At 40.2% G+C, this 27,859-nt stretch overlaps 2 protein-coding genes across 4 annotated transcripts; one reads left to right on the top strand and one right to left on the bottom strand.

Annotated features, from left to right (window-relative positions):
• Positions 1-1,157: 1,157 nt before the first annotated feature.
• Positions 1,158-7,999, top strand: ufm1 (ubiquitin fold modifier 1). Of its 3 annotated transcripts, XM_022244610.2 has the most exons (6): positions 1,158-1,257; positions 3,938-4,104; positions 4,582-4,644; positions 4,817-4,874; positions 6,008-6,047; positions 6,436-7,999. In XM_022244610.2, exons 2-6 carry the CDS (start codon positions 4,073-4,075, stop codon positions 6,543-6,545), a joined length of 303 nt encoding a protein of 100 aa, XP_022100302.1. In that variant the 5' UTR covers positions 1,158-1,257; positions 3,938-4,072; the 3' UTR covers positions 6,546-7,999. The 3 variants fall into 3 exon arrangements, with proteins under 3 accessions (XP_022100302.1, XP_022100303.1, XP_086989329.1); XM_022244611.2 differs by lacking the exon at positions 3,938-4,104 and having other exon boundaries at positions 1,179-1,257; XM_087133203.1 differs by lacking the exons at positions 1,158-1,257; positions 3,938-4,104 and adding an exon at positions 2,942-3,222.
• coro7 (coronin 7) lies at positions 7,493-27,806 on the bottom strand. Its single transcript, XM_022244609.2, has 25 exons — positions 27,442-27,806; positions 26,790-26,874; positions 26,352-26,448; positions 25,329-25,480; positions 24,409-24,595; positions 23,873-23,997; positions 23,290-23,376; positions 22,732-22,814; positions 22,198-22,310; positions 21,796-21,941; positions 21,267-21,362; positions 20,565-20,732; positions 19,734-19,859; positions 18,420-18,632; positions 17,509-17,701; positions 15,445-15,587; positions 15,102-15,206; positions 14,411-14,496; positions 13,688-13,826; positions 13,049-13,138; positions 12,442-12,558; positions 12,008-12,143; positions 10,839-10,930; positions 10,208-10,294; positions 7,493-9,731 (listed from the first exon to the last, which is right to left on the bottom strand). Exons 2-25 carry the CDS (start codon positions 26,847-26,849, stop codon positions 9,723-9,725), a joined length of 2,850 nt encoding a protein of 949 aa, XP_022100301.2. The 5' UTR covers positions 26,850-26,874; positions 27,442-27,806; the 3' UTR covers positions 7,493-9,722.
• Between the last annotated feature and the right edge of the window lie 53 nt (positions 27,807-27,859).

Below are 27,859 nucleotides of genomic sequence, written 5' to 3'. Positions count from 1 at the left end.
CCCCTTTCATGGGCGGCGCAACTATATTACACGACGGCACAATGGCTCCCGTAGATATCGTGCCGTTGCTGCTGTAGTGATATAGCACATGCAGTTGCTTGAAAGGGGACAGGGGGTGCAGACCTCCTCTTTGGGAAGCCCCCCCCCCGGCCACCCCACATAGGGGGGGGGGGCGATGTGGCATTGTTTCCACCATCAGGTCGAGTTGAACATTGCAAACCGGTCATTACAGATGTAACCGAATCCGACCATAAACCCATCTGAGCTCGCCAAATGGAGGTCAAACCTCCATTTAACCGACTTTTCGCATTTCGAAAAATACGCAATTTTTGCAAACAAATGTCAAGATCATATATAGTTTTTTTATGGTCAGTGATATATCAGATATAATTTTGATTTTATTTTATGAATGAAGGCCATCGCAACAGCTTTAAAAGGATACAGGTCTAGAGTTTATAGGTGCGTTACTGCACTAGTAGTGGCAATCCAGCAAAAATTTGAGTCAAAAATACTGCTCAAAATCTAATTGACCGATTGGCATAAAATGGGGGGGGGGGGTCTCAAGGAGTCCCATTAGTTCACCTAATTTCGATTCAATTCGTAATTGTCAGTTCCAAACGCTGCGGAAATTAACAAATCCGCCGTTTGGATCCGTCGCCGCTACGATCTTTGGTGTGGTTGCCAATCGGCCTGTAGGGCAGGCCTAAGCCGAAACTCAGTGCTCGCGCCGGCCAAATCCCAATTTGTATTCACTAAAATGCTCCACGAAATAGAGCATTTTGTAGCCCATGAACTTGAATATTTGTAGAAAAATAGGTTAAGGCAACCAAAACGAATGCAAGCTTGTGTCTGTGTTAGATTTGGAATAAATTTGTGCCTGAAAACGGTCTGTTCTTCGAGAAGTGCTCCACAACTGCTTTTAACTCTCTGTGGGAAAACATCTTTAAAAGTCATCGGTTTATGAATGAATGGAAATTTGAAATAAACTAAAAAAAATTGATGTGCGTCTGGAACGCCTGAGAAACTCGTATTTTTCCTGATTTTTTGGAAATACAGGTATTTATCACTGTTGGCATACCTGGCCTGCACCTTGTATAGTGTAAACAGCTCCCCCACGTGTCCAGTAAACTGAGTTTTGCAAAATGCGCTGGATCTGGTGCCCGACCTCATATTAATATCAAATTGTTACATTGTTCCACAGGCGACCAGATTATGGTCAGACTGATGATTTGCCCGTTCACGTTCCGCAACCAATATGTAAGCAGTGTTATTTGTCATATTTTGATTGATCTGAGATCAGAAAATCATTTGATGTCTTCCCGTAGTATGTTCATGCTGTCGTTGCTGTTTGATAAGTGTGAAAGTTAGTTGTTCAGCTGTTGTCTTGTGACGGTATGATGAAGTTTGAATTCCCTACCTCTGACTATGAAATGATGAAGTTGAACAGTGCCATATGGCAATCTTCACGTAGGCGCAGGCCTGTTACGCCCCAACTGTAGCGTAAGCCCAAACTATAGTTGGGACAGTCCCAACTGTAGTGCTGCAGTTGGGCTGGCCCAACTATTGTTGACCATTGTCTGTGGAAAATGTCTCAACATTATCCAAGTCAATGTGTCTCACACTTGACACAATTCATATAAAATGTGATTATGTGGCACTTCAAGTTCATCTGTTCATCTAGCCCTGTGACCAATGACATGACATTTGTAAACAAAATGACTTTGGCATATGCTTGGCACATCGTGCACACAGGACCTCTCTGCTGTAGTTGGGCCGGCCCAACTGTAGCACTCTAGTTGGGACGGGCCCAACTATAGTTGGGACAAGCCCAACTATAGTTGGGACTGATGCTGTAGTTGGGGTGTAACAGGCCAACGTTGATCCCTCAGGGCCGAACACTGAACGCGAGCATAGCTTTTGTGGTAGGATCGAGGGGAAAAATGTTGCATCTTGACTGCACTTCAGCAGTTATGTACAAAGTTCATGGGGAGTGAAGAGAATTGTCTAAGTATTTCCCAACAACATCGGTAAATGTTTATCAGTCTAGAATTCGTGTCTTTCCAACATTTCTGTAATGACTTACTTTTATTTAGATGATGAGAAAAGTGGAGTCAGGATGCAGCATTTTTTCCGGATCAAGATATCTGACATAATCCTTTTGTTATTCGGTCATCTAATGCAGCAGTAGCTTTTTCCAAGCGTTAAAATTCATTAATTTCCTCTGTCTGTCTGTTCCCATAAAGTTAGGCCTACGGCCTAAGTAAGTCATGTAAGTGTAGGCCCTTAAGCAATCATGACATTCTTGCACCTGGGGTTTTTCCAAGAATATGAAGCCCATAATAAATGTGAAGCCGCCGCTGAACTAACATGACTAATGACCGTCCTGATGCTCAGTAGCTTGCTGAATTTTTTAAAAGCCAGATTCAAGAACTTAAATTTGAGTCACGCTGTGATTCTTAGTCTGTCACGGCAAGCATCAAGTCACTACCTAACCGAAAGTCCAATGGATATTCGGAGAGTGTAGAATTCAGTAAGGTTAAATGATGTCTATAAAAATTGGTTCATGATATATATGTATTAAGGATCGGTACTCACTTCTGAGGACATTAAATGACGATGTTGCATAAAATGACTTAATATCCCTTTTAAAAAATGTAGCACTTTCAGCTTAACCCTCCTTTGGTTTTACAGCACAAATATGCACAAGTGCCCAAGGTCACTCTCTTGCATGTTGGTGCAGTGCACAACATGACACAGCTGTGCTTCTTTGAGGTGTTTATCAAGTGACCCACAGAGTGACTTCAACATAGGAGGGTTAAGTATGTCATTAGTGACCTTTACAAATATATCTGTGGGGCATATCTCCAGAAAAATGCCAATAAGAAATACTGTTAACTTTGTGTGATGCATGCTATGAATGTTATGTCATGTATGTTGGTAGCAAGCTGTGCGGCATCTCCACGTGAGACTACAGCATCCACTAGTATCGAACATTGGCTACAGCCCTTCACCGATTGATACAATTTGAAGCCTTAGTTGTAGGACATGCTACCAGAACGCAGTTTGCCCGTCATGCGCCACCCCGTACAATAACTAAATGGTACACCAGCAGTGCTGGATGAACCTATCTTGGCATGGACATGCCAGAGTTATCTGGTGGATTTAATACTTCCGGAAGAATTCAATAAACGGATGCCTCTTGATGCCCCTTGCCCAAACCCAGTGAGTACTGGTCTGAAATATTGGAAATGTTTTGTCAGCATGCTCAGTGTGTAAGTGAAGGGGGGGGCTGTCAATATTTTCATGACTAAATGAGACTTATTAGGATATATTATTGCTCTAAGATGGCTTATGGATCACTACAGGAAAAAAAGGGTGTCTGTATATGGACTCCTCCCCCATGCAGCAGTCTCCTGACGATGGACAGAGCATACTGTCCGAAACGTTGAGTACCATTAGTTCTTTTCACAACCCCACATGCTAAAAAAAACCCCAAAACCCTGGTGCTACCGCGAACCTATCTGGTTTACTTTCTATCTCCACACTGAAAAGCTTCAAATCTCATCCTTTTCAATACTTGCACATTGTTTTCATGAAAGGACGGGCCTGTCATTGCCTTCTCCCTGAACTGAAGAACAGTGGGGCATTACTTCAAGAATTCAAAGTCACTACTTTATGTAACTTTGAGCCAATTTAGTTTACGTGGGGTCATAACACTATGGGTTTTTTAATTCAAATATTTGAGGTGAATTATGTGGCAGCTTGATCTCCACTTTTTCAAACAAATTGAAATTTTCCTGTGAGAGTGAAATGGAGATACATGTACCTATAGCACTTAAGAATTATGTAACATTTGGGCCAGCCAATGGCCAAGCTTGCTTCGCATCTTGGTTAGACCATTTTCGGTGGCGGCTTACAGGCAACTCTATGCTTACAGGTCACAGCATGCAAGGACGGTCGCATAATGAAAACAATTAAAGATACTGCCCCCCCCACCGAACCAACATGCAGATTAAGCTTGGTCATTGGCTGGCCTGACACATGCGTAGTGTGATAAACACAGACAGCATGAATGGTGCAATCATTGTCAGGTGGAAACGAAAGGTTGGTGAGTAAAAAATCTCCCCTTTTTTTTTTAAATACATGCAGTCGTGTATGAATGTAGCCCAGGTAGATCCATTACTGATCAGGGTGCATTTACTAATTTTCCTCACTCAAAAAATTCCACTCTTTCAATCAGATCGTACTAACAAATTCCATCCCAACTGACCTATATCTCTCTAAGACTTTTGACCTGGGGCTTTAAGACCATGTGGCCCACACCTTTTTTTTTTCTTTTTTACCAAATCAGAGGTTTTTCCCGGCAGCTTCTCATTCTCCTCAAGATGGGCCCAAGTGACGATAGCCCATAATTGATGAAGTCCATCCCTGCTTGGATTTCTTCATATAATACCACCACATGCAACCTTTATACTCACAGGACTCAATGGACACACACTCCATACCCGTAGGACTGTGGGGATCCTCTCTAGGGGTGTAAATGGTGTTGACTGAAAATTGCATTGTTTCTCTTTTTGGCAGGTCGAACTCTAAAGTGACGTTTAAGATAACCCTCACATCTGATCCAAAGTTACCATTTAAAGTGTGAGTATCAATGTGAAGGAATTTCGATCCCAAAGGTGTACATTTTTCACTGATTCTTGAAGGCTGTAAGCACATACATGTACATATCTTGCACAGGGGCAGAGTATGGGGTAGAGGGCGAAGTATTGTAAACTTTGTTACAGTTCAAGAATTTGCTGGTGTTGTTTTATAGGCTGAGTGTTCCTGAATCCACACCATTCACAGCTGTTCTGAAATTCACAGCCGAAGAGGTAAGTTAACCCTGATAAGTCCAACATGATATGTTGTCAATCCAATTAATCATATCATGTCATCTTATTCATAATATTAGTGTGAAATCCCAACACCATGTGTTTTAAAGGTCCCCCAAATAAGCTCATTTTATATGTATACTTGTTTATACTTTTGCATTTTTAGTTTGATTTATTTACAAGTTTTACTCTTTTCCCTATTAATGTTCTATGTAGCTGTACTATAAGTAAAACGTTTTTTGCTGTGTTTTAAGTATAATGGTTTTTATAATTTTTAATTTTACTGATTGTATTTTAATTGAGGGCCTCTGTGGAAAGCATTGCTGTGCACTGATGGAGCTTACCCTCATTAAAAAGACTTAAATAAAATACTAAATTGGAACTAAATTCATGTCTATGATCGGCGCTGTGCCGTAGACTATGTGACATCATTATGAGGTGGCACTGCACTCAAGTGTATTTGGCAGATCACAACACCCTGTAGGTCAAAGAGGCATGTAACATGTGTTTTCCACCTGTCCATGAGCAAGAAGCCTTTTGCGAGTTAACTTTGACCTAAATCTGGTACACTGAGTTCTTTAAATTCATGTGAACATAACAACTTGAATTCTCCTTACTAAAACCACTGTTGCTATACATGTACCTCGTGATTTGGGGCAAGCTTTTGCTTAGTGACATAAGAGACTCCTTGCAACAATACACTGTTCTCAATGGATAAGGAGGGCACAAAGGAACCAGTCCATTCCAGAGATGGTGGTCGCTATGGGAAAGCTTGCCCCGAATTACAAGGTGTAGCAACAGTGTCTTTAGTCTGGGGAATTCAAACCGTTATGTTTATGTGCAGTCAGATAACTCAGTGCACCAGATTTCATTCAAATTTAACTCGCAAATGGCTTATTGTGCCACTGCACTATTAAATGGCTTCTAATTTTGCTTGTCGATTTACACTAAAGTTCAGTGTACTATAATAACAACTACATTTAATTTTATTGAATCTTGTATCGAAACAAATCTTTCCAATGCATCAGAAAACAATTGCCCCTGAGGACTGATTCCATTGGGCCTTGTCACACATTGCATCATTTGTTGTCATGTAGATCATGTCTTTTTTTGGTGTATGTGTATATCTGCAGTTTCGGGTACCACCAGCTACCAGTGCAATTATTACTAATGGTAAGTTAACACCTGTAGTTTCTTTTTCCTTGTTTTTTCCCTTAAATTATTCACTGATAGTTCTCTTTATCCCCAAGCACAGCATATACCGGTACCATGAGGCCACTCCAATCCATCGCCTGATATTGAAGGCTTTAAGTGCATTAAGGACTTCATTTCCCAGTCACAACAAATGAGCCCCTTTGTGAAATCATACAGCAAGGAAAGAGTGAAATGTATGCGCAAAGATTGCAGCAATGGTTTGCAGTATTGAACATGGACAGGGTTGAGAATGGCCAAGAAAGTATAGGCAAACAGAGATCAACAGTATCATTTCAATGGTAAAGTGGTTTACCAGATGAAATAACATATATCCTCCTGTCATGTTTTCTCCCCGTTATTTTCATAGATGGTATTGGCATCAACCCTGCACAAAGTGCGGGCAACGTTTTCCTAAAACACGGCTCGGAACTCCGGTTAATACCAAGGGACAGGGTGGGACACCCGCAGCAAACTTAAGATGTATACAATTGTTTCAAAGGTCTTCTTAAACAAGTATTTGGACATAGGGACAATCCTTACTGAAGCTGTCATATTGATCAAAATGTGTGGGATAAGAAATGAACATTTGTGACACTTGGCGTCAGGCAGGCACACTGAAAGCTTACTGGCTCCGTACAGAGCTGTAGAGGGCGCTACAGAGCCTGCTTATAAGAGCCAAATGGACAGCACATGGTTTTGGTCATCAAGGGAAAACCCTGCTCCACCAGTTGTGGAGGGCTCATAGTCACAATATTTCCAACTGAATTAAGACACATACAAAAGGCATAGTGTCTTTAATAGAAATATGGCTATTTTATTTTCTTTTAAATGAAACCCGTTGTGCACAGAGGCCTTGAGCCAAAAAAAGTAATATGGGCCGTACTGCTGTGAAAGGTTAGCTCCAATCTTGCAGCAGTATTTCTTCTAATATTGTAAGGAAACAGAATGAAAGAGAAACACGTTTCATCGTTGTCTTTATTCTCCGTGTAGAATTTACTGAATAAGTTGCTTGATTTGAGAAAAATATTACATGTACATTTTTAATAACTCTGCCTCAGAGTGCATGTTCAGGCTGGTGCAAGTATCATCATGGCTTTTCCAGTTATTTCCTACATGTATTTATTTTATTGATATATTACGGAATGATTCTTCCTATCTCTACATGGATCACGACCTTCAAGTAATCAGACATTGTTGTCATTTGAAGAAAGGGTAATATTGAAGCCACCCTGACAAACACGGCTGTGAAGTGACATTTACAGTTGCCGGTCATTTCTTTCATTTTGGCTCCCCAAAATATCAAGTTAAATTTATCACTTGATTTTAAAAGTACTCCATCACAAATTGGATCACTTTATTGCTTCATCTGTTGGGTATATTTGATGAAAGTGTTTTGGACAGAATGAAAGACAAAAACGAGGCTATATTATTTGAATGTTTATTTTAATACCAGATGATTTTTATTGTCATATCAACTCCTGTTGTTAGTAAAAATTTGACATCACCTTTGTCAAAAGAGCTGTGCATTGTAACAACCCATGTTTGGCTAACAATCTTAATCACTTGTCACTGGTCCATCAAAGCCCGTCCTTGTAACCTTAGCCCTTTGTACATACATGTACATTGCATGCGTCTTTACAATTTGTGATAAAAGAAATACAATTCGAACAGTAGCCCTTTGTGACAGCTTTTAAAAAGAAAACTTGGCAAAGTGGGCATACATTTGATCGTGGAAAAATTATGTATTTCTGAGAAATTAATATGATTTAATGTGTAAAGCTGGGATGGTACAATTTCTCTAAAATGAACCACCCACTTGTGTTGGGAAGGCATATCCTTACACATTTAATCCCAACAAAATTTGGTAGCTGGAGGTGCGCTTTTTCAATGTCAGTGAAATAAATTCAAAGTTTCTTTGTCTGAAAACAGAATTCATGTTTCGAGGGAAGTACTTCATATGTTTATTTCAGTCCAGATTTCAATCCAGCCTTAACGTTGATGACACCAAGCTTACAAATGAATCTGGTGACCATGTAATATGTTAACTATTGCATGGTCGTAATGTAATAACTATTGCATGGTGCCACTGCTCTGTACAAAACCCATCACAGTGCTTTCTGCCATTACAAGGGGGCTGCCTGGCATATCAAAGTGAAATCTCATTGGATTCGTCTACGTGTATGTGCCTCAAGCTGGACCAAGCGAGGGTGCAATTTTCCTAGCAACAGAGGCCCCTTTGGTACCAACAATACCATCAATGCCAACAAAATGAACAAGCTTGACCAATATTGCTCTTTTCAACTGATGAGAGGGTGCCTCTGCTCAGGGCAAATAGCTAGAGAGCTTGGTGGTTTGTTTTCGCCCTTGTTTATTTGGGTCTGTGCTTCCCTGGCAAATAACGTATAAAAACCCCAAACAACGTAAAGACCCCAAAAGTTTCTTTTGACGTTTTGCAATGTCAAAATGGTTCAAAAACCACTATTAAAAATGTGACGAGTTTTGCTTATTCAAAATTACCTCATTTCTTTACTACTGAGTACATGTACAAGTAGTATTAAAAATAAATCCTTCATGTTTCCTTCATATGATTTCCCTAAATATATTACTCGAAAAACATACATGTATGTTTAAACTTTTAGCTCAAAAAGTCAGTGTAAGAAATGGCTAGTAGAACACTACGATAATTTGAAAATCCACTCAACACTTTCAAAGTAAATAAAAATAATGACCAAACTACAATGGACAAGACATTTTGTTGAGGCCAAGTCGCATCAAGTTGTTTATCCTCTCAACCTACTTCCTCTCTCCCCCAACGTAACTTTAGTGAACTCAGAGAGCACCTAACCCAACCGTTTTTTCAACTCGTATTAACAAATGAAAGAAGTTGCACGCCTAATCGGAATATCTGAGCAGAAAAAAAATACTAGATTCTAACAGATACTATCAGATACTTTAACTAATACTGACAATGCGTACATGTTTCGTAAATGCGCATAAAATAAACTGATTTGTGTCACCTTTTTTTGTGCAGCTGCAAGACTTTAAAAATTCAATGTCACAAGGAATGTTGGAAAACTGTTGCAACATACTGAAAGACGTTTCCTTAGTTATTGAATTTAGTAGTTCGACCTCAGGACATTGGACACTAATGGAGAAGGAAAATCCAATATCTATCAAATCATTTGATGTGTAGCAACAAAGACACCATCACAGATTTGAAGGCATCGCATTGTGTATCTGTTATTCTTGAAAGAAAAATATTGAGAATTTAAAATTGGAAAATACAAGCACAAAGACTGGCATGTACATTTCTGGAATGGTAATCTTAATGCAAAATTATATTCTAGGAAAGAAATTACGAGACAGGAAGAATATACATGTAAAAACTGCCAGAAGTGATAAACTCGGATAAGCTCTGATAATTTTTTTCTGGAGGTAACAGGTTCAACTCCCTCTCCAGTTTTCTTTTTCTCAAGAACTGAACAGTGTTCGCATTTAAAAAGTTGGCATTTGAACTTTATGGTTTCTCTGTGCATTAGGCATTGTTGATTCAAACCTGGCAAACTTTGACCCTGGGTGCTGGCGGGGGTGGAGCCTTCCCAAATGGGAGGGAGGGAACCATCGGCACCTGTAGCTGTGGACACGGCTCTCGCATCAGTCAGACTGCAAACAAAGCAAAAAATGCTTCCATATAACAGACACAACATGACAATGCCTTCAGCTCACATTGATGCATTTGTTACGACCTTTGACACTAAAAGATACAGATATTTCAACGACATGGTCATTTGGGAAAAAAACGTTGGCATCAACCCAGACTGAACATGTTCGATGCCTGAGGGTGACGTATGGCTGCTCTGATAGGGCCAATCTCCTATAGGTGTACTTATTACTCCCTGTGCTTTCATTTCTTCTTTTGAAGTGAGAGGTGGAAATACGGGCCAAATATTCTGAGGCGGTCAGTTAAATTTGTGAGGTGGACTACCTCGCATTTGAGAAGCCAGGTAAAACCTTGGTGGGTGGTTGTAGTCTGCATTTGCCCACGACAGCCGCGCAATAATTCAGAAACTGTGGTTTTTCACGTGGCGTCAAACAGGAGGCAAGCGGAAGAAAGCCTATAATGAACAAACCGCACTCACCCATTCATCCTCGTCAACTCCTTCACACAAGTCTTGGGGAAGAGGTTCATCCTTGGCCTGCAGCTTATTGGTCATGGCACTCAGTAGCTGAAGACAGAAGGAAACAAAACATTTCTTCTGGCCTTGGATTGCACACCACTTATAGTAAACCACAATTTAGCCCTTCCAAAAAAATAACCTATAGTCTACAGTATCATCCTTCCTTCAACACATCTTGCATTATGGTTGGAGTTTTTAAATGTGAGTTTCAATCACATGTCCAAAGAAAATACAATTTACAACTGCTCATACTAGCCGTTGCATGATTCGCTGAGATGAAAATTTCTGCTCACTATAAAATGAGGGGTCGGGTGTACATAGTGGTTCTTTCCTTGCCCTCCGGCAAAATCCTACCCAGGCCAACAAGTGGAAAGTGGGTGTTCAGTCCCTACCTTACTGTATAAGTTTTATCCAGAACTTTATTCTGGGGTTTTCTTCCCACCCCTCAAACTGTAACTGGTTCTTACTGTCTCCTCTCTACAGGCTTCTTTGAGCTTGTGAGCAACAGTGCCAGAGGCACGTCTTGGGAATCCTTGCTTTCATTGGCCGAAATGGTTAACAATATTATTGTTAAAGAAGTTGAGATTTGTACCTCTTCTTTTTTCTGCTCATCCGTCTTGTAGGAGAGCTCAACTTCTGCCACATACTTTTTAGGCGCTGGGGCCACTTTGGGTATGGAGCTCACTGGCAAAAAGGAAAAAAAAAAGTTAAATTGCAGTCCCATCTTGAGTTGAAGGTGCTAAAACGTTTTGGGCTTATTAAAACTTTAACTACATCATGCTGAACTTATTTCTGACAGCATAATACGATATTTTGCAAAAAGGCAAAATAGATTGGCTAAATTTTAAAATTAAGTCAAAAAATACAAAAAGACTGAGAGACATTTGTATGATATTTCTGCAGAATTTTCAACCGCAACTTGACTTTTTTGGCAGTGTCCAGGACCATCCCAGGCCGTACTTGCTACATTGGCAGGACCCGTGCAGCCGCCCAAGATTAAGTATTAACATACTGTCCGAATTACCAGACAACGTGTGTGTACAGAACCACAGACATATAAACCCATAGACGGGCAGCTCCTATTCAAAACAACGGTGCAGAACCGTAGCCGAGACAGCATCCGACTAACTCCAAAAGTGTGGGCAAATTCACCCCTCGGTGTACGGAAGTTAGGCGCAGTTGAAGAATTCCAGCTATAAAATTCTATGAAGCCATTTTTCGATTGTAAAAAACCCCCTCTATTTACTTAATCTGGCCCATACGGATTAAAACAATGTGGTAGCAACATTTGAAAAGAAGAGATAGCAGTACCAAAGAGCAAAAAAGGAACATATTTTTATAGCACATGTAAACAAATACCTACAATCAAAGTGTGTCACATGCAATTCGCACTGAACACGCTGCTATGCATCGTTTCACCCATAACTGCTTGCCCACACTTTTTAAAATCATGGTTATTGGTGTACGGCTGGTGGTCTATGCATTTAGATGTCTGTGTACAGAACCAATGGGTTCTAGCTGTGGATGAAAATAGCACACATCCAAGCTTGACAACTTTCCCATCACCCACTCCTGTGGATATACACTAACTGATCGCATTACATATCCTCCTGCATGAACTTCTCAAAGTCAATCCAAACTATCTTGGTGAGAGTCTAAATTTAGACGAGAGACAGGTGAGATCTAGAGTACAAGGCACTGATCTGGGGGGATCTGGGTTCAGAGTGAGTTTTGAAACTCAAGCACCTTGCTAGAACTCACACAATTTCATGTCTGGTGGACAGAGGCTAATCCTGCATTGAACACCGTTCTTTCCATCCAGCCACTCTTGACTTGTCAAGACTGACTCCCACGTCACTCTTGTATCGGGAAAGATGTCGTCCTGAAAGTACTCTTTCTAAAAGAAAAAAGAAAGGTTATCATGCAGATATGTTTCTAAACTAAATCTAACTGTGTGCTTCTGTGAAGGTAGTTAACCGCACAAAATCCACCAGGCTTTCTCGTATTCTGCAAAAATGGTTATTTTTATGAAAATAAGACCAGAGTCAAGTAACTAGCACAAAAAGCACATAAAGTCAGTTTTGCAATTAGAAATAAACACCTTTCCACATACATCACTTCTAGCACGCTTGTACTTCTGAGGCATAGGTCAATTCAAGCTGCGATAAAATCATTGAACTCATCTGCACACTGACCTTGACCCTCGGCACCATGAAGGTCACTGGTTCAATGGTCGTCTGGGTCAACCTCATGGCTTTGGCAAACTCCACATCCCTGACATTACACACCTTCTTAGGAAAGAACGACAGGCCCTGCAAGAACACAAAACCAGACTGAAATTACTTACAATGCATTATGACAGTGAAAAATGTATACATTCTGCCTACTGTGTTTAAAGACCACACTTTTTTAATCGGAAAAATTACTTTTTGAAGTAAAGATCAACTCCCACTCCTATAGACCTGCAATCCATACCACAGGCTGATGATGTCCTTAAAAGGCAATTCAGCTGTTATCAAAACAATCCTGTTTTTGAGCTATTTCTAATACCATATTGTAATACATGTAGCAGTTAACAGATTGTCACAAATGATCATGAATTTGCTGTTTTGCTTTTAATTTTCATCACATGGAGTAGAACGGCAATCATAACACCTGAGTTGTCATCACAATGTGCCGAGCTCCAGTATCCTGCATGGCAATGCATTCAATAATTTGTCAGTCACTCATCACTTGGTCTACTCAGACTGAGTGATTCGAGTCCATGTAACCTGAAAGCAAGACCACATTCCTGCTACTAACCTGATGAGGCACCAGCTGTTGGAAAGGTGCTACGTCATAGAAGTAAGGTGGCTCTGTGAGAATCTCATATGCTAGAGCAGATATGTCTCCCTGTAACCATGGCAACGCATCAATGGTGATTACAATGCAACCTGAGTAGTCTGTGTTGGAGCTATGATTAATATTGTGATGTTCTTTGACCTTTGCGGGGGCATTCTCAAAACCTCAGCTCTGTTGTACGCTACACAAATTACTGAACTGTCTGATGTGATACAACTATGAATGCTGTACAGTAACTCTGAAGACTGTGGCACATTCAAAGCCAGAGACACAGCCGAGATTTTTAAAACGAGCATGGACTTTATCAGTCCAAAATCCCACATATTAATACCTTTAATACACAAATGTGCCAAGGTCTCGGGTCCAATCTGGATAGAGTCAGGGCTTACATCAGAACCAGCTTGGAATTTCTGTTCCACAGCTGGACTTGTACCAACTTCATAATTTTATGATTTTTGCCTCAGATTAAGGGCGAAACTAAATTCAAAACGCTGACATGAAAATCCATTCAGAAATGCATTTAAGTCAAGCGATTTGAGTCAGCTTTGTTTGTAGAGTGACAGTTAGGGTATGAACTTCCAATATCGTGTCTTCCTTTACCTTTCCAGTAAGGATGACTACATTAGTGTCCTCATCATAGTAGGGAACCAATGTAGCTGGCGCGACATTCAAAGAAATTGTCTCCAGAGCTTCACTTAAGTCACTTACTGAGTAGAGATAAATTGTGCGCTCACCTTTCCTGAAATATCGGTATGAATCGGAATTGCAAATGATTAGAAAATACAAAAGTGATACAATTCAGACAGATGAATTTTATGACTGGTACAGTGTCATTCTTACAACATCTCCCCTACATACTAACGAATCAGCCAGCATTTTTCATCTCAATGTTAAATCAAACCAAAAGAGTTTACATACTAGCTAAGTATTAGTTCCTAAGACACAGAATCTATGGCATGACACACTGCAGGTGACTCTGAAGTCACGTAACTTTAAAAACATGGCTCTTCATATGGTAACTGTATTATGTAACACAATTGTGAAGAATGGTTCGGATATGAACAGTGCACTGCTACATTATAAATGTTGCTTGATATAAATAGGGATACTTCTTCCGTAGGAGTGATGTTCTTGGCACTTGGGGCAATATCTGGAAGTTCCAGAAAAGATTTGGGAGACGATAAGTTTGGCCAATCTTTTCAGTGCAAAATGCTATGTAGCAGCTTTATATACGAGAACAAACAAATTACACAGAAAAGTCTTTTATATTTGGCTATGTCCGTTCCTTGACTTAATCACCCACCTGAACTCTAATCTCATTACCTCTCAAATCCAGAGACAAGAAGGAAATCGTCCCTACAGACCCAGAGAATGCGGGCTCCTCGACTGCCTGGTGGTCCATTCCCCTCCTGAAAATCAAACCCAAGAATCCTCACCTAATAGCAAACAACCCTCGGTATCAACCCTACCCCCCCATCCAAGCTCAGCTAATTTGCCGGCAACTTTCTGTAAACCTCCAAAATCCTCTACCGTGCAATCAACCCACAGCACATTGTTTGTAGTTCCACCTTCCCAAGGTCTTCAAGCCCAGCACTGTTGTTACCCAGTTGGCGGCATTGCTGTTGATGCTGGCTTTAAAGTTTTGGGCATGATCCATGGTTACACTGCATCTGTTACTTTTACGGGCGTCTGTCGAGCAACTTGAGAAAGACCAAAAAAAAAAAACTGGGAGCTCACCAACAGAGGGCTGAATAGATCTCCAGTCCCGGGTTTTAAAGGACGAAGGTTACAATTTTGTTTTTTATTTAACCCCTATAACAATTCAAGTTCCATCCCTGTATGTAACTGTCAATCACTTCTGTTTCATCTTTTGACTTAGCCAACAACATAAGGATACAAAATCAAAAGTTCCTTTCTGAATGGAATGAAAAGCCTTGCTATACGTAATAAAAGCACTAGAGGCATTTCTGTAATGCCGTGTGTGGCAAGAATTTTGATGGCTTTGTGGACATACATTGATGGGTTCATTGGATTTTCTAGGGTTGTAAATCCGGATCTTTCCATCCTTGCAGACTGTTGCAATCTTGCTACCATCGGAACTCCAAGCGCCGCTGAAAATCTGGTGCCAAAGACAAACAGAACCAATTCAGAACGCTAAAACTCTACACAGTTGTTTAACTCCAAACTCAGCTTATTACTGCTTAGTAAATTACCTGGGAACCGGTCACAGGTAATACATGTATAATGGCATTTTGGTTGGTAACCAACTTCTGCTAATCAAGTATTCTCCATGTTTAGCATCTCCTCATATAAAGGCCAAGACTGTTCCGAGATCAGGTACTGAGATCAGGTACTACCTGATCAGTGTGCCCTGTTAAGCTTATCTTCTCCTCCCCGGAACTCAAGTCCCAGATTTTGACCGTCATATCGTAGCTAGCAGACATCAGGAGGTCTTTCGCTTGTGGGTGAAACTTTATAAAGTAGATCTTCTCACAGTGACCTGGGGGAAAGAAATATTAGGATTTATGATGGAGAACATTCAGCACCAAGAACATGCCAATTTGTCATGAAGGCCGTACAGTTTTGTAATTCCTTACATAACTCACTTATTAAAACTTCTCTTATCTAATTATCTGAGCTTATATTAACTTCTGAATGGGTTTCTATGTCTTGTACATAATTTGTATTTTCTCATTCCTTTGATTTATCCTACCTGACTTATTCTACTTTTGCATCATGTGTGTTTAAGTGTTTCATACGCATGATTTTGTTTCTTATGTCTTCTCAATTTATGTGTTACATGTACTTTACATTAAAGGGAATCCCTAATCGACAAGCTTCGGTATGGGGGATCTCCGTCCACATCCTGATGTGGATGTGACTCCTAAATGGAACATGATTATAAAAATGTATATGTATTTAAACCATACATAGTAAGACTGTATGTATCAACACACATATAATATTCTGTGGATACTGTCAAGAGATGTAGTGAAATTAAAAAAGACTGAATGAACGAAATGAGAATGTATTTTAGAGGGAACTACATTTAATTCGAGTTTCTTTTCAAGCTTCACCAACTTTTTGTGAACAAGGGACAGCACTGTTTGATAGAGTGGCCATCTTTACTTGTCATAATATTTTGGTTTGACAGTTTGAATACCAAGCTGCACATTTGATATTGTGGTACTCACTCTAGCAACATTCTTGTGTCTGAGAAAAGAAGATGGCAACAATGAATTTATGTGAAAGTATGCATTTTAATGATAAGCTTTTAAAACTAGAAAAAGGCCTTAAAAACCATTAACTGGGCTCATTCATTCTGGTAGGAACCTTCTAAAACCCTACAAATCTACCACTTGCAATGGCATCACATCATGCACAGGTTTTAAAGTTGAGGCAAATCCATATACACACGTACATTAGGCAAATCACAACATTCTAGTGGTCACATATGCCTTTACAGCACGCGTTCCATTTACACGTGAACCTGGTACCACGACCGTGGTGGTTTCCTGGTTGTCAAATTAGTCTATACCAGTGGTGTATTCGAGTCCATCCCAAGTCCCTGCAAATCCATCACAAGTCATTCAGTCTTAAGCCAATTCACAAGCCCTTCAAATGTGCCGTGACACAAGTATTCTTTTGTCATTGTTCACCTCGTTACTTATGACTGGCTTTGCGAAGGGACTTGTGACTGGACTTGTGAAGGGACTTGCAAAAGGACTTGTGATAGACTTGAATACCACACTGGTCTATACATAATGCAGATTTTAGTGTCATTGTTATCTCTGTCCATTGTCATTGCTGTTGTATTTCTTCTCTTGCATCATCTAGGTTTATTATATGATTATGCTAAGTTGATTTCATTTTGTCTTCTTTTTGTCTGATTATGACTGTTTTTTAATATTTGTTTTGTTATGTTTGTTATATTGCTTTGCATGTGTATGATTACGTTGCATAGTTCGTCCACGCTATTCCACCTACAAGCCTTGGTTTATGCCAACAGCCTTGTGATCCCTTGTTCGTTTTTTATTTCCCAGTCTACTGACCTTAATTACTGATGGTACCTATCTTCATTTTGCTACCTATCTTCTATCTTATTTTTTTACTCATATATCACCACATTGTATTTCATATTATTCCACTTTGTACTGGATTACTGAAGAGTTCAATGAAATGTAAAAATGTCTTACTTCTTGCAAGAAGTAAGACTAGAATCTGGGCTTAATTGTCATGAACCTTTTTCAATTCTCCAAACCCCCTCGTAATTTTTGAAGGATTTCATTATGTGTTGAGATTAAAACACACTAAATTTAGGTTCTAGTCTAAACTTTTGCTTATTCTACAAAGCTTAGTGTACAGTTAAAATTTTAAAAGCTGGAATAATCCCAAAATCTTCCCAAGGAATTACAGGATACCTCTGAGTATGAGAGAGGGTTCGGTTAGCGTCTCGGTCCAACCCTCGCTAGGTATGTCCCACACCAAGATCTTGGCATTTTCACAGCCGACCACAAGGCGGCTGTCGTCAAATGGGTCCCAAGCAAAGTCCATGACGTTGTTGCCGTTCTGAACGGACGGTAAGTCCCTGTCAAGTTTGCCAGGTTTATTCAGCTAACAGAATGAATAAAGAGGCCAAGGGTAATGCAAAATGTCAACTTGCACGATAAACATCAATGTTAATGGCAGCTTCTTGACAAAAGTAGAGGCAGGAGTATGCAGATGTATGTAATCCAAGGAGATGACACTACTGCAGTAGACCTTATCCACAGGGAAGCCATTTTGACTGTGTTCTAGGAATACATCTCTCTCAGTGTACTCTTTCAAATGGGATGGTGCCAGACTCTTTTGGGTTCCATGTTTCACTTTCTTTTCTTTTAATTGTGGCTTAAGGGATTTAAATATAATTAAATACAAATTTCATATTCTTTATCAGCCTAATTGACATTCAGTGTTCTCAATTTTACTCTCAGGTGCCAAAAAAAAGAGTTTTACCTTGCTTTCCATTCAATATGGCCGACTTGTGAATAAGGCCAGTTGTGTTCTTTTTGGTAAGTCACAACACCCTACTAGTTGAAGAAGCCTGAGAAATTTGCGTACTACTTGTGTGCGAGCATGGTACAGCAGCAACAACTCGATATGCGGGATTAGCCTGTCAAGGCACATTGATTTTGTTACAATAGCATCTATTGCCTGCTATTCTGTGCCTCTGTGAACACTATTCATCTCCTTCCAGAAACCTACTGTTACATTATCAGAGAAAAATTGGTAAGACTTGAATTCAAAACTCATAGTGAAGAATTAATTTGGGGGAAGGTAATGAGACACTTACATCCACAAATCCTATTAAACCGCCTGGCCCACCGAGAGGCACCGCCCCCCACTTGAGATTGACGTGGAAGACGTCACACTCCCCACAGACGCTATTGCTCAGGTTGTGAAGGTTGAACATGTGTGTGCTCCTGGGCATGAGGGCAGAGTTCATGTGACGGAACTTGGAGACGGTAGGCGCAGTGAACTTGGGCTTGGCTGCTTGAAGGACGTCCTGAAAAATGAGTGCATGAAACGACATAGGGTCCTTTTTTTTGTGAGTTCAATCCATTAAACAATTTAAGAGCTGATTAATATGTGAGACAACCTTTAAAAATGAGTCACACGTTGCCAAGAACTACTTTTGCCAAAGTCAACCTTTAGATCAATGAAACATTTCAAGAAGTACCTCAAAACATTGCTCCGGTCATATTAATCTGATAATTAAATATCTGAATCTCTATTTTTTTGTCATCGCACAGACAGCTGGAAATGTGTCCTCATTAATAACTCTCTGGCCACTTCTTTTTGTTCTTATTTGTTTCTTCCTGTTGCTTTATTTGATTGGCTATTTCCTTCCTTGTAATGTTTAATACAAAATATGCATATTTACATGAATATGAATATTGCATTTTGTTCCGGATTTTCTTTTCAGTTGAAATAGCTTATCTACCTCAATGAATGATACAATTTAACTGTAACATTCACCTGTGAACACATTTATTTAATTTGTAAGTATCAGGTCCCAGATAGCTTGTGCAAGTATTTGCTTTTTTTACCTTAAAAACTCATATCATTTCTGTTATTTTGATTTACATTCATATGTGAATATCACATGAATCTTCAGAAAGACATGAAAATAAACTATATCACCACTATATCTTAAACTATAACACTTTCAAGTTAAAAGGCTTTCAAAAGAATCCTGATCTAAATAAAAATGAACCCTCACAATTTTTCCCTCACATAATGTCCGATTTCATCAGCATACCAACATGACACATCAAGACAGAGAGCTTAAAACTAAACAGCAGTGATTCCTCCTATTATTTCTGGATGGCTGCTTGTGAGACTAGTCAAAATTGACTTTTATCCAGAAGACAAGGAACTCTAGAAAAGACCATTATTACAACGGACCACAATTCGGGGCAAACTATAAGCCAGAAATGAGGTGATCTCTCATCTTTTCTTGCCATTCTCACATTAAAATATTACCAGAGTGTAATCTTAGTTGTTAGAGCTTGTCCCATAGCACGTGATATATTTCTTCTTGTATGATGGAGGGAATTTGTGTAAGGTTGGATAAGAATCAACAGTCACAGTAGCCAGCACTTACATTGGCAGTATTATCTCCTTCTCCCCGAGTGCTGGCCTGTGGTTGTGACGGCCTCTGGGTCTGCAAGGACGATGCTGCCAGCTTGCCTGTGACCTCACTAGCTCCCTGAGAGGGCGCTGGGGAAGGCTGAGGATTAAAACCACATGACTCATCATTGTTATCACATTACTTTGATCGACTCTAACTCCTGCCATTTTTTCCGAGAATGGAGCTATTTTTTTTATATTTAGTATTGGGATCATTCCAAAAAGTTCAGCTTAGAATTTAACATCACAGTTTGGCCCAAGTCAATGCTTGCAAAGAAATTAACCCGGATGGCTACTTCAGCAAGAACAAGGCTGAAGAGAAGTCTCAAATCTCAGACTACCTGTCAAGTTTCAAATGAGAATATAATTTCTTTTCAGATTAACGCATAGCTTCCACATGTGAAGAGTTCTCCAATGGGAAGATCTACCTGTGCAGGCTGTGAACCAAACAGTACATTCTCAAAAGAACAGGAGCCTTCTGACAGATTGCATTCAACTCCTCACAAGTTATTTCACATCCTCACAAATCTTTTCACGTCCTCAGCAGTCACCTGAAGTCATCACATGACATCTCAAGTCAACCAGGGGTCAATCACAAGTCATTCACTCTTGCATCAAGTAACACGCTGTTCAGTTGAAATGTAACAGAGGCATTGCATTGTTCTGTTGTCATGAACATGTCCCTCACTACTTTTGAACTGACTTCTAACTTGGCCTGCCACTGATTGCATTCGATGAATTGACGAGATTACAAGCCAACATTCCCAATTTTGAATTGCTCCCCAATCAGGACAGGAATGTGTACCTTTGTGCTTGGCTGTTTCGGCTGCTGTGTCGTTTCTGCAGATGGTGGATTGTTAACGGCTGGCTTGGGTTCCAGCTTTGGTTTTGAAGCGGTAGCCGATGGCAACCCTTCCTTATCCTTCTTTTTGATTGGCTTGCATTTGGCAGGATCCAAGGAAACCTTAACAACCTGGAAATTGAATTTGGGAATCAAGTAAAGGGAAAGTCAATCAAACACAAATATGGACGCTATACATTACCATAGCCACGATGATAAAATTGGCATTATTTACTCTAGCTAAAAGGAACGCCATAGCTATTTCTGTTGAGTGCAAACACTCATTATGTTTTTCTTGAAAAATACAGTCTTTGTGCATATTCAGTTTAAAAATATTCATGTGTACTCCAATCCATTCCCCTGGCTCCACTTTCAGGAAACTAATCACTGCTCGGCAGATTTCTGACCTACAAAGAAATGAGCAGAGAATTTTTCTCCAGTAAGAAGTGTTTGGGCAGGAGTGTTTGGGCTGGAATCCTGTCCTTGCTAAGCATGTATTTTCTGCACTTAGCAAATTTCTGTGCTTAAAATACTCCATGAAACTGGCCTTGGTGTACATCAGCAATGTGTCCTACCTTTATACAGCACTATTTACAATTATCTAAGATCATAAGAAAAATCTGCAAGCTAGTCAGCAAAAGCCCACAATGACCACACTGAATTCACCTGCTTATCAGATCCTGCAAGCCAATCAGCTGCCGACAAAGCAGCCTCGTCTCCATTGGTGTCCGGGAACAGCTCACCATAAAAATCACGGTGTGACTGAAGGAAAGATTGAGTCACATTAAGAAAAACTGAGGCAAATGAAAGTCAAAGGTTCTTGTACCACGTCTAAACCTAACCCCCAAAATTGAGTTCCTGCTTTGAATTCCCTTCAATCTGGTGAAAAAACCAACATTACACAGCACACGGCAGTTCATTCTTCAACAAAAGTGTGAACATCTGGTCCCACATAGATTAATGGCTGTTGAGTTAAGAACTTGTCCAATTACAAGACTTACAAGAAAAGCACTTCACCCAGAGGATCTTATTGATTTTGGCAAAGAACAAGAAATCTTTTGATTGAGCTCTTGGTTACTGCAGTATATCGAAATCCTCAGACTTGAATGCTACTGGAATCAGGTGGGTTGAGGTTCAAGGCACGCAAGTTGGTTTCAATCTAGAATCTTGGGTGCTTTCTAAGAGACAGACATACCTTTCGAGGGACCACATATGGAATTGGGACCACAGCAGTCGCCGTTAGCAGCAGTAACCTGGCAACCTCGCATGACATGACATCTAAGGCTCGCTTGGGAACCATGGCAATGCCTTTTGTCTGCTCGGGAAGTGACTGCGTGCTCCCTACAGAGGGAAACACAATGTTGAAAAATGATCTGTTACCACAGCACGTCACTGCGCACAACAGTCCGCATGAAGACCAAACATTTTTTATCTATTAAAAAATATGTACAGTATTATAGTTTTTAAATCTCACACTTCTCAAATTTTTATTGGAATCCATGTAACTTTTTCAAACAATGTAAGCAGTAACTACAACAAAGAACTGAAATACTAGAGGTAGCCATGGCAACAGAGACGATGGTTGAGAGTTTCTTACTGTCAGTGATGTACGGCGATGACAATGTGACCTCGTAGTATCTGAGAGTCGTATCTCCAGAGCCCACGGCAAACAACATGTTTGTATCAGGGTCGTACAAAGGCATTAGGGTCCTACAAGAAAATAAAGAGTACACTAAATCAATGGCTTGATAAATAAACATACACAGTATTTAGGAACTGCAGGACAAGATTGTAAAGCCTGTTTTGCAGACCAAACAGTACAGCCAGTGGAAGACATGTCTCATAGCAAACAATACTGGGAACCACTTTGGAAATTCATTGTACGTTAACGAATACTTCAGACAAGATTACATTGTACAATATTTAGTTATTCAGTTTATTGATATTACAGGTAGAGGCAGTTTCCTAAGTACTGCAAAACAAGGGCAGAAACACCACAAGTTTCAGAAAGACAGAAATACTTTGATATTGCCAAAATTTCCAAGTGATAATAGACTACAGCAGCAAAAGAAAAAGTCAAAAAATCTGAGCACAGAATTACACAGCAACACTTAGAGTACAGTACATTTACCCAGTAGATTGATCAACGGAGTGACTGCAAACAGAACTAGTAAACTGACGCTGGTCCCATACACACATCTCACGGTATCTTCCCTATCGCAGAGAAAACCCAAAATTTGGTGAAAAATCTTTAATTAAGGGAAACCATTATGTTTCTACAAAATATAAAGACATCCACTAAATCAGAATGAAGATTTTATTTCAAAAACCAACAGTGGTAAACCACCGAGATGGATATCACATTTGGATTTACTATGGGGATGAATCAATGATTCAAAGTAATTAGCAATGGGTTCATATTGCAATTGAACAAAAAAGTGAGTATTAACGATACACGGTTTAATTTGTCAATTTCTTTCAAGGCATCAGAAAAAAGCAAAAAAGCACCGTCAGTTTCTGATTTTGTGTTTCTTACAGCCAATCTCGACAAATATGAGATTCTTTTAAGCATTGGCGATTCCTACGAATTTTGACAGGAATTCCTTTTGAAGGGCCTTAATTGAAAAAGACAGTCACAGTGATATGAGAATGACAATAGGGGACTGGGTCACCAACTAAGTTTCATCACCCTGTCAAATCCAGTGGAGAGAATGAGATCTGTACTCCCCAACCAGCAAACTCGTGAATCCTTGTTGTTAGAATGACCATCTGTTTCCTGCAAACATTGTGAAAACAAAACAACCCGTCAGGCTAGAAAGATATACTAGCACCTACATTTCAAAAAACAAAGTCCAACAGAACATACCAAAAGATTTAATCACTTAGCTGCCTCAGTTTTCAATGACACTTGAGGTCAAACTTTGTGCACTGTTGCCAAATGCTTACTGACCAACACACCAGCCATCCAACTATTACTGGACATTACACTTGTCCAAACCAAAAGGACTGCAACAAGGACCACCTGCAGGTAGGACAACACTGATCCCTGTCACGGTTTGTTTCCGTCATATGGAACACTTGTCCCTTCTCGCCCCCTTCCAGGTAAACAGTTTTGGCCCTAGTGGTGCTGGTACTGATGTTCTGGTGACATCGAAAAGTCCCATTTGAAAAATACAAAAAATATCTTCTTACCACTGCCAGTATGCAGACTTCTTTTGTTCAGAGGTTCAAATTAGCACACACACTGAAGCAATCACTCTAGTTTGACTTACTGAGCAAACAGTGTTCTGTCTGGGGTCAAGGATTCTCAGTTTCTTGTCTTTGGCTGTGGTCGCCATGACAACACCATCCTGCTTCCAGCTGATACCCTGGATCTGTTCCTGATGCACCTCCATGGCTACAGAAATGAACATTTTTTCACAGATACATTTTGTGCAAAAGTTGATTTCAGCACACTGTGCATTCTTGAGAAGTGGAAGGATTTGGGGAATTGGAAAGAAAACTTGCAAACTCAGCAGGCCGTAAAGTCGCAACATAAACCTGAAAGTTGGCTTGTGAACTTAAAAGGGCCTTGTTGTTGCCACATGGACATTTTAAAGAATTTCAAAGGTTAGTAAAGTTGGCTTAATTTTATCTCATACGTTTTGCTCTACTCTTTAAGAAACGGGAATTCTCTGTACAGTTGGCAATTTCATTGCCTGACCACGGGACTAACAAGACAAGATCCCATTTTTAGATTAAGATGAGGCATTCTTGTTTTATCAACAAAAGACTTCAGCAGGCCGATAAAGTCAGCATTCCAACCCACCTACGCATTCCTGTGCCTTGCCAATGTCCCATATCTGAACAGTCTTGTCACAAGAGGAGGCTAAAAGACCCTCTGCGGTCGGATGGAACAAAACATTCTGGACCACCTTAGCTAGCTTGGGGATGGTAACAACAGGTGTGGATAGGCTCTCCATCAGACCACCCTCTGGTATGTCCCACAGCTTGATCTGCAGAGAGACAGAGAGAAAAATACAATTGTCAGGAAAGCCCATACAAATCCACAAATACTATTATATCATGTCTGAAAGACAGGAATTTACTGGTGGTCCATAACCATCACATGCTAAGTTCGTAAAAGTGACTACCACTGTTTTTCATGCAACAGAAACAATATTTCACAAAGTTGCATGACCCTTTTTACTAACAAGTTCGTAATCATCCACAGCACAGCAGCCAAAAAAACCCCAGTGTGGACCACTGAAAAGTACAGGGGTAGCTAATGGTCAGTTTCTCTCAGATTCCCTGAGTTTTACTAACTTTTTTTTTCAGAAATCCTCAAGAGCTATATCACCTTCTGGTCTAAACAGGCTTTAATATAATGTACAAAATAAAGAGCTGAAAAATCGCTTTCGTTCTGCGCACACAAGATCAAAAGAAATTAGCATGGCTCCTTCTACTAAGTCATGACATATACACTGCGGAGAAATTAAAATTTGCAAGCAATGTTTCCAAAGTGAGGCTGCTTGCAGATAGATTTTCGGCCACAGGCAGCAATCAGTGATGTTTCATTGTTTGGGTCAACACTTTGAGCTGGACATCTCTATCTTTCATAAAGGCCCAGTTTTCACTAATCAATGCAGAAAAGAGAATAACTGCCACGTGGCAAGGATCAAAACTTTTCACTGATAAGTAACAGCATTTTGGGGGGTCCAGGTTAGTAATTGGTGTTTAATTATATACCGTGTTATCATTTGAACACGTGGCAAGCATGTAGTCATCGAAGGGTGAGAAATCCATATCTGTCACTAGAGATCCATGGGCATGCAACATGGGTAGTGATGACAAACCCCGTCCACATTTATCTAGTGGTATTATGCCCAAAGTGCCTCCACCTATTGAAGTAAACAATGGTAAGCAATTTTTTTTCAGTACATACATGTGTACAATGATTTTTATAAATGTACATTAAAGACAAAGTCATTCCAAACTGATGTCAATATCCAGTACCTGGGCCCAATTTTATGGCACTGCTTACCGTGAACAAAAGGTTTGGCTAATCACAGCAGAAAATTCTTCTCTAAGGGTTAGCATATTTTACACGTCAGCTAAGAAATTTTGCTTACATAGGATTCTTTGCTTACTTGCCTGGCATCCAATTTCTATGTTAGCACTGCAAGGACACAATGGCGATCGTCAGCTCAGTATATATTATGTGGCAGGCAAAGCCATGAAATTGAGCCCAGAGCTGGTAAATAGGCTGGCTAAAGACACTTAGGCTGTGTCCGAAACGGGCTTCCAGAGCTACGACTAGGTCTACTGTCAATTCCAATGGAGCGAAGACCTAGACCTAGCTCTAGACAAGAGATTCGGATGCAGCCTTACAGTAAAGCTTCAATTCTGAAAACCAGAGACACCTTTATCAAATGCACAATCAAAATTGCAACAACTGTTGAGGCTGCTTTTAAATTAACTGACTGCTTTCAAACCAGGACTTCATGAAAGCAATTGTGCATCATTTGAAGCATGAGGCATATTACTTGCATGTGCAGAGTAAAGTGTACACAGCAAGCTACTCATATGCATCAACTGTAGTACACTGAGCTTTCTGTTCGATTTCCTTGAGGTAAGAAAATTTTGTGAGGGTGCAGCACGAGGCACATGGCACCGGCTGTCCGCTCTTTAACTCTAGTCTGGTGAGTCTGCCACAAGAGGGCTCCTGAGTGCATTCAGCCAATGGGTTGATCCAGGAACAAACACACTGACCCGTGTTGCTGGTGTTGAAGGCCATGAGAGTGCAGCTGGCCTTGATGTGGTTGCCGCATGATGATGGCGACCCTATACGCAGATCGCTGAACCAATGCTACAAGAACACAGGACATAAATCAAAGTGAAGCTTTATTCATCGAGTTGGGTGAAGGTAGTTGATGTTGGTTTGGGCAACTGATCACAATTGTGAAAGTCGTAGATCTGTACTGTGGACGAATACATGAAACAGCCTAAACATGGAAGTCTGTTAAAAGAAACAGCTGGTACTGAGTCTCTGGTTCACAACCCAATCTGAATAGATCCATTGCTATAGTGAAATCACACTCAAGCACATAGTCTTCTGCTTCAAATTTAACATGCCATAAATTAGTTTCACTCATTAGTGAATATAGTGATTTTACAAAGAGATGCCCCAAAGGTATTCCCTCCACATACCTCTTTCTTGGCGACGTTTGCTGAGGCATTCTTGAATTTAGATGTTTGGAAACGACTCATTCTACCACTAGTGCCAGTCTTGACTCTAGAGGCAAACATATTTAATCATGACATAACATGATAAACAAGACTGAATTAACTTTATCAGACATAGTTAGTAGATCTGCAAGACTGGTTGATTGTGGTGCAGTTGATTGTTCACCTCATTAAACAATCTTGCACAACTATGACAGAAAGAATATCACCAGCTGATAACAGAAAAATATCATCAAATTGTACAAAACGGTCCACTGACTGCTTGCACCCAACAGACATAAACCATGTCATACTCATAGGCCTACCTCAAAACCTGTTCTGTCATTTACCAAAATATAAAAAGAAAGCAAAATGTGAACCAGAAAACAATATTAGGACAAGTTTGGAGGCTGAAGTTGAAAAGTCGTGAACTTGAAAATAATCGGACAGAATATTCAAATGCGTCGTGCATTTGTTGTACACCCAAATCAATCATGTCAATCCCTGCAGATGCTGCGTATACGTAGGCCTACACTGGTGAAAGTATTTCTCCTCGTTAACAAGTTTATTTCCTGGCCCAGAGCGACAGCTGGAAACTGCATTCAGTTCTGGTGCTAAAAAATATCAGTGTTTTTACCTTTCACTGATGATGGTCCTTGGTGTACTCCAAAAACTTGTAAAATGACCAGCCACTACGTGCCGAAGTACCTAGTCACAACTGCGGAAGTGCTCTGATCAGCGCGCACCGCGCTACATTCACATGACAATACACGCCCCCTGGTGTTGACAGGGTTCATCGGCGTGGCGGAAACAGGTGCAATACTTGCCACGCGGGTATGGTCTACAACTCTGCTGCACTGCAAACTGCAAGCGAAATGGAAGTACATGTAAATTTTGGCCTGTCCGAATTATCTGGCTGTGGCTAGATGTAACACATATATTTACACAAAAAGCTAGGAGCCTCAAGCTTGCTGCTTCCTAAACAGCACGTGCTATTTCGAGCCGCAGCCAAGATAACGGGACACTGACATGGAAGATACCTGCTGGATGACTGA

This window comes from Acanthaster planci, linkage group LG02 (assembly GCF_054643075.1).
Source record: "Acanthaster planci isolate LZ-2023a linkage group LG02, COTS_SCS, whole genome shotgun sequence".
NCBI classification, from domain to species: domain Eukaryota; kingdom Metazoa; phylum Echinodermata; class Asteroidea; order Valvatida; family Acanthasteridae; genus Acanthaster; species Acanthaster planci.
Note: the sequence above shows the minus strand (reverse complement) of the source record. Positions and strands in the feature narration are given on the sequence as shown.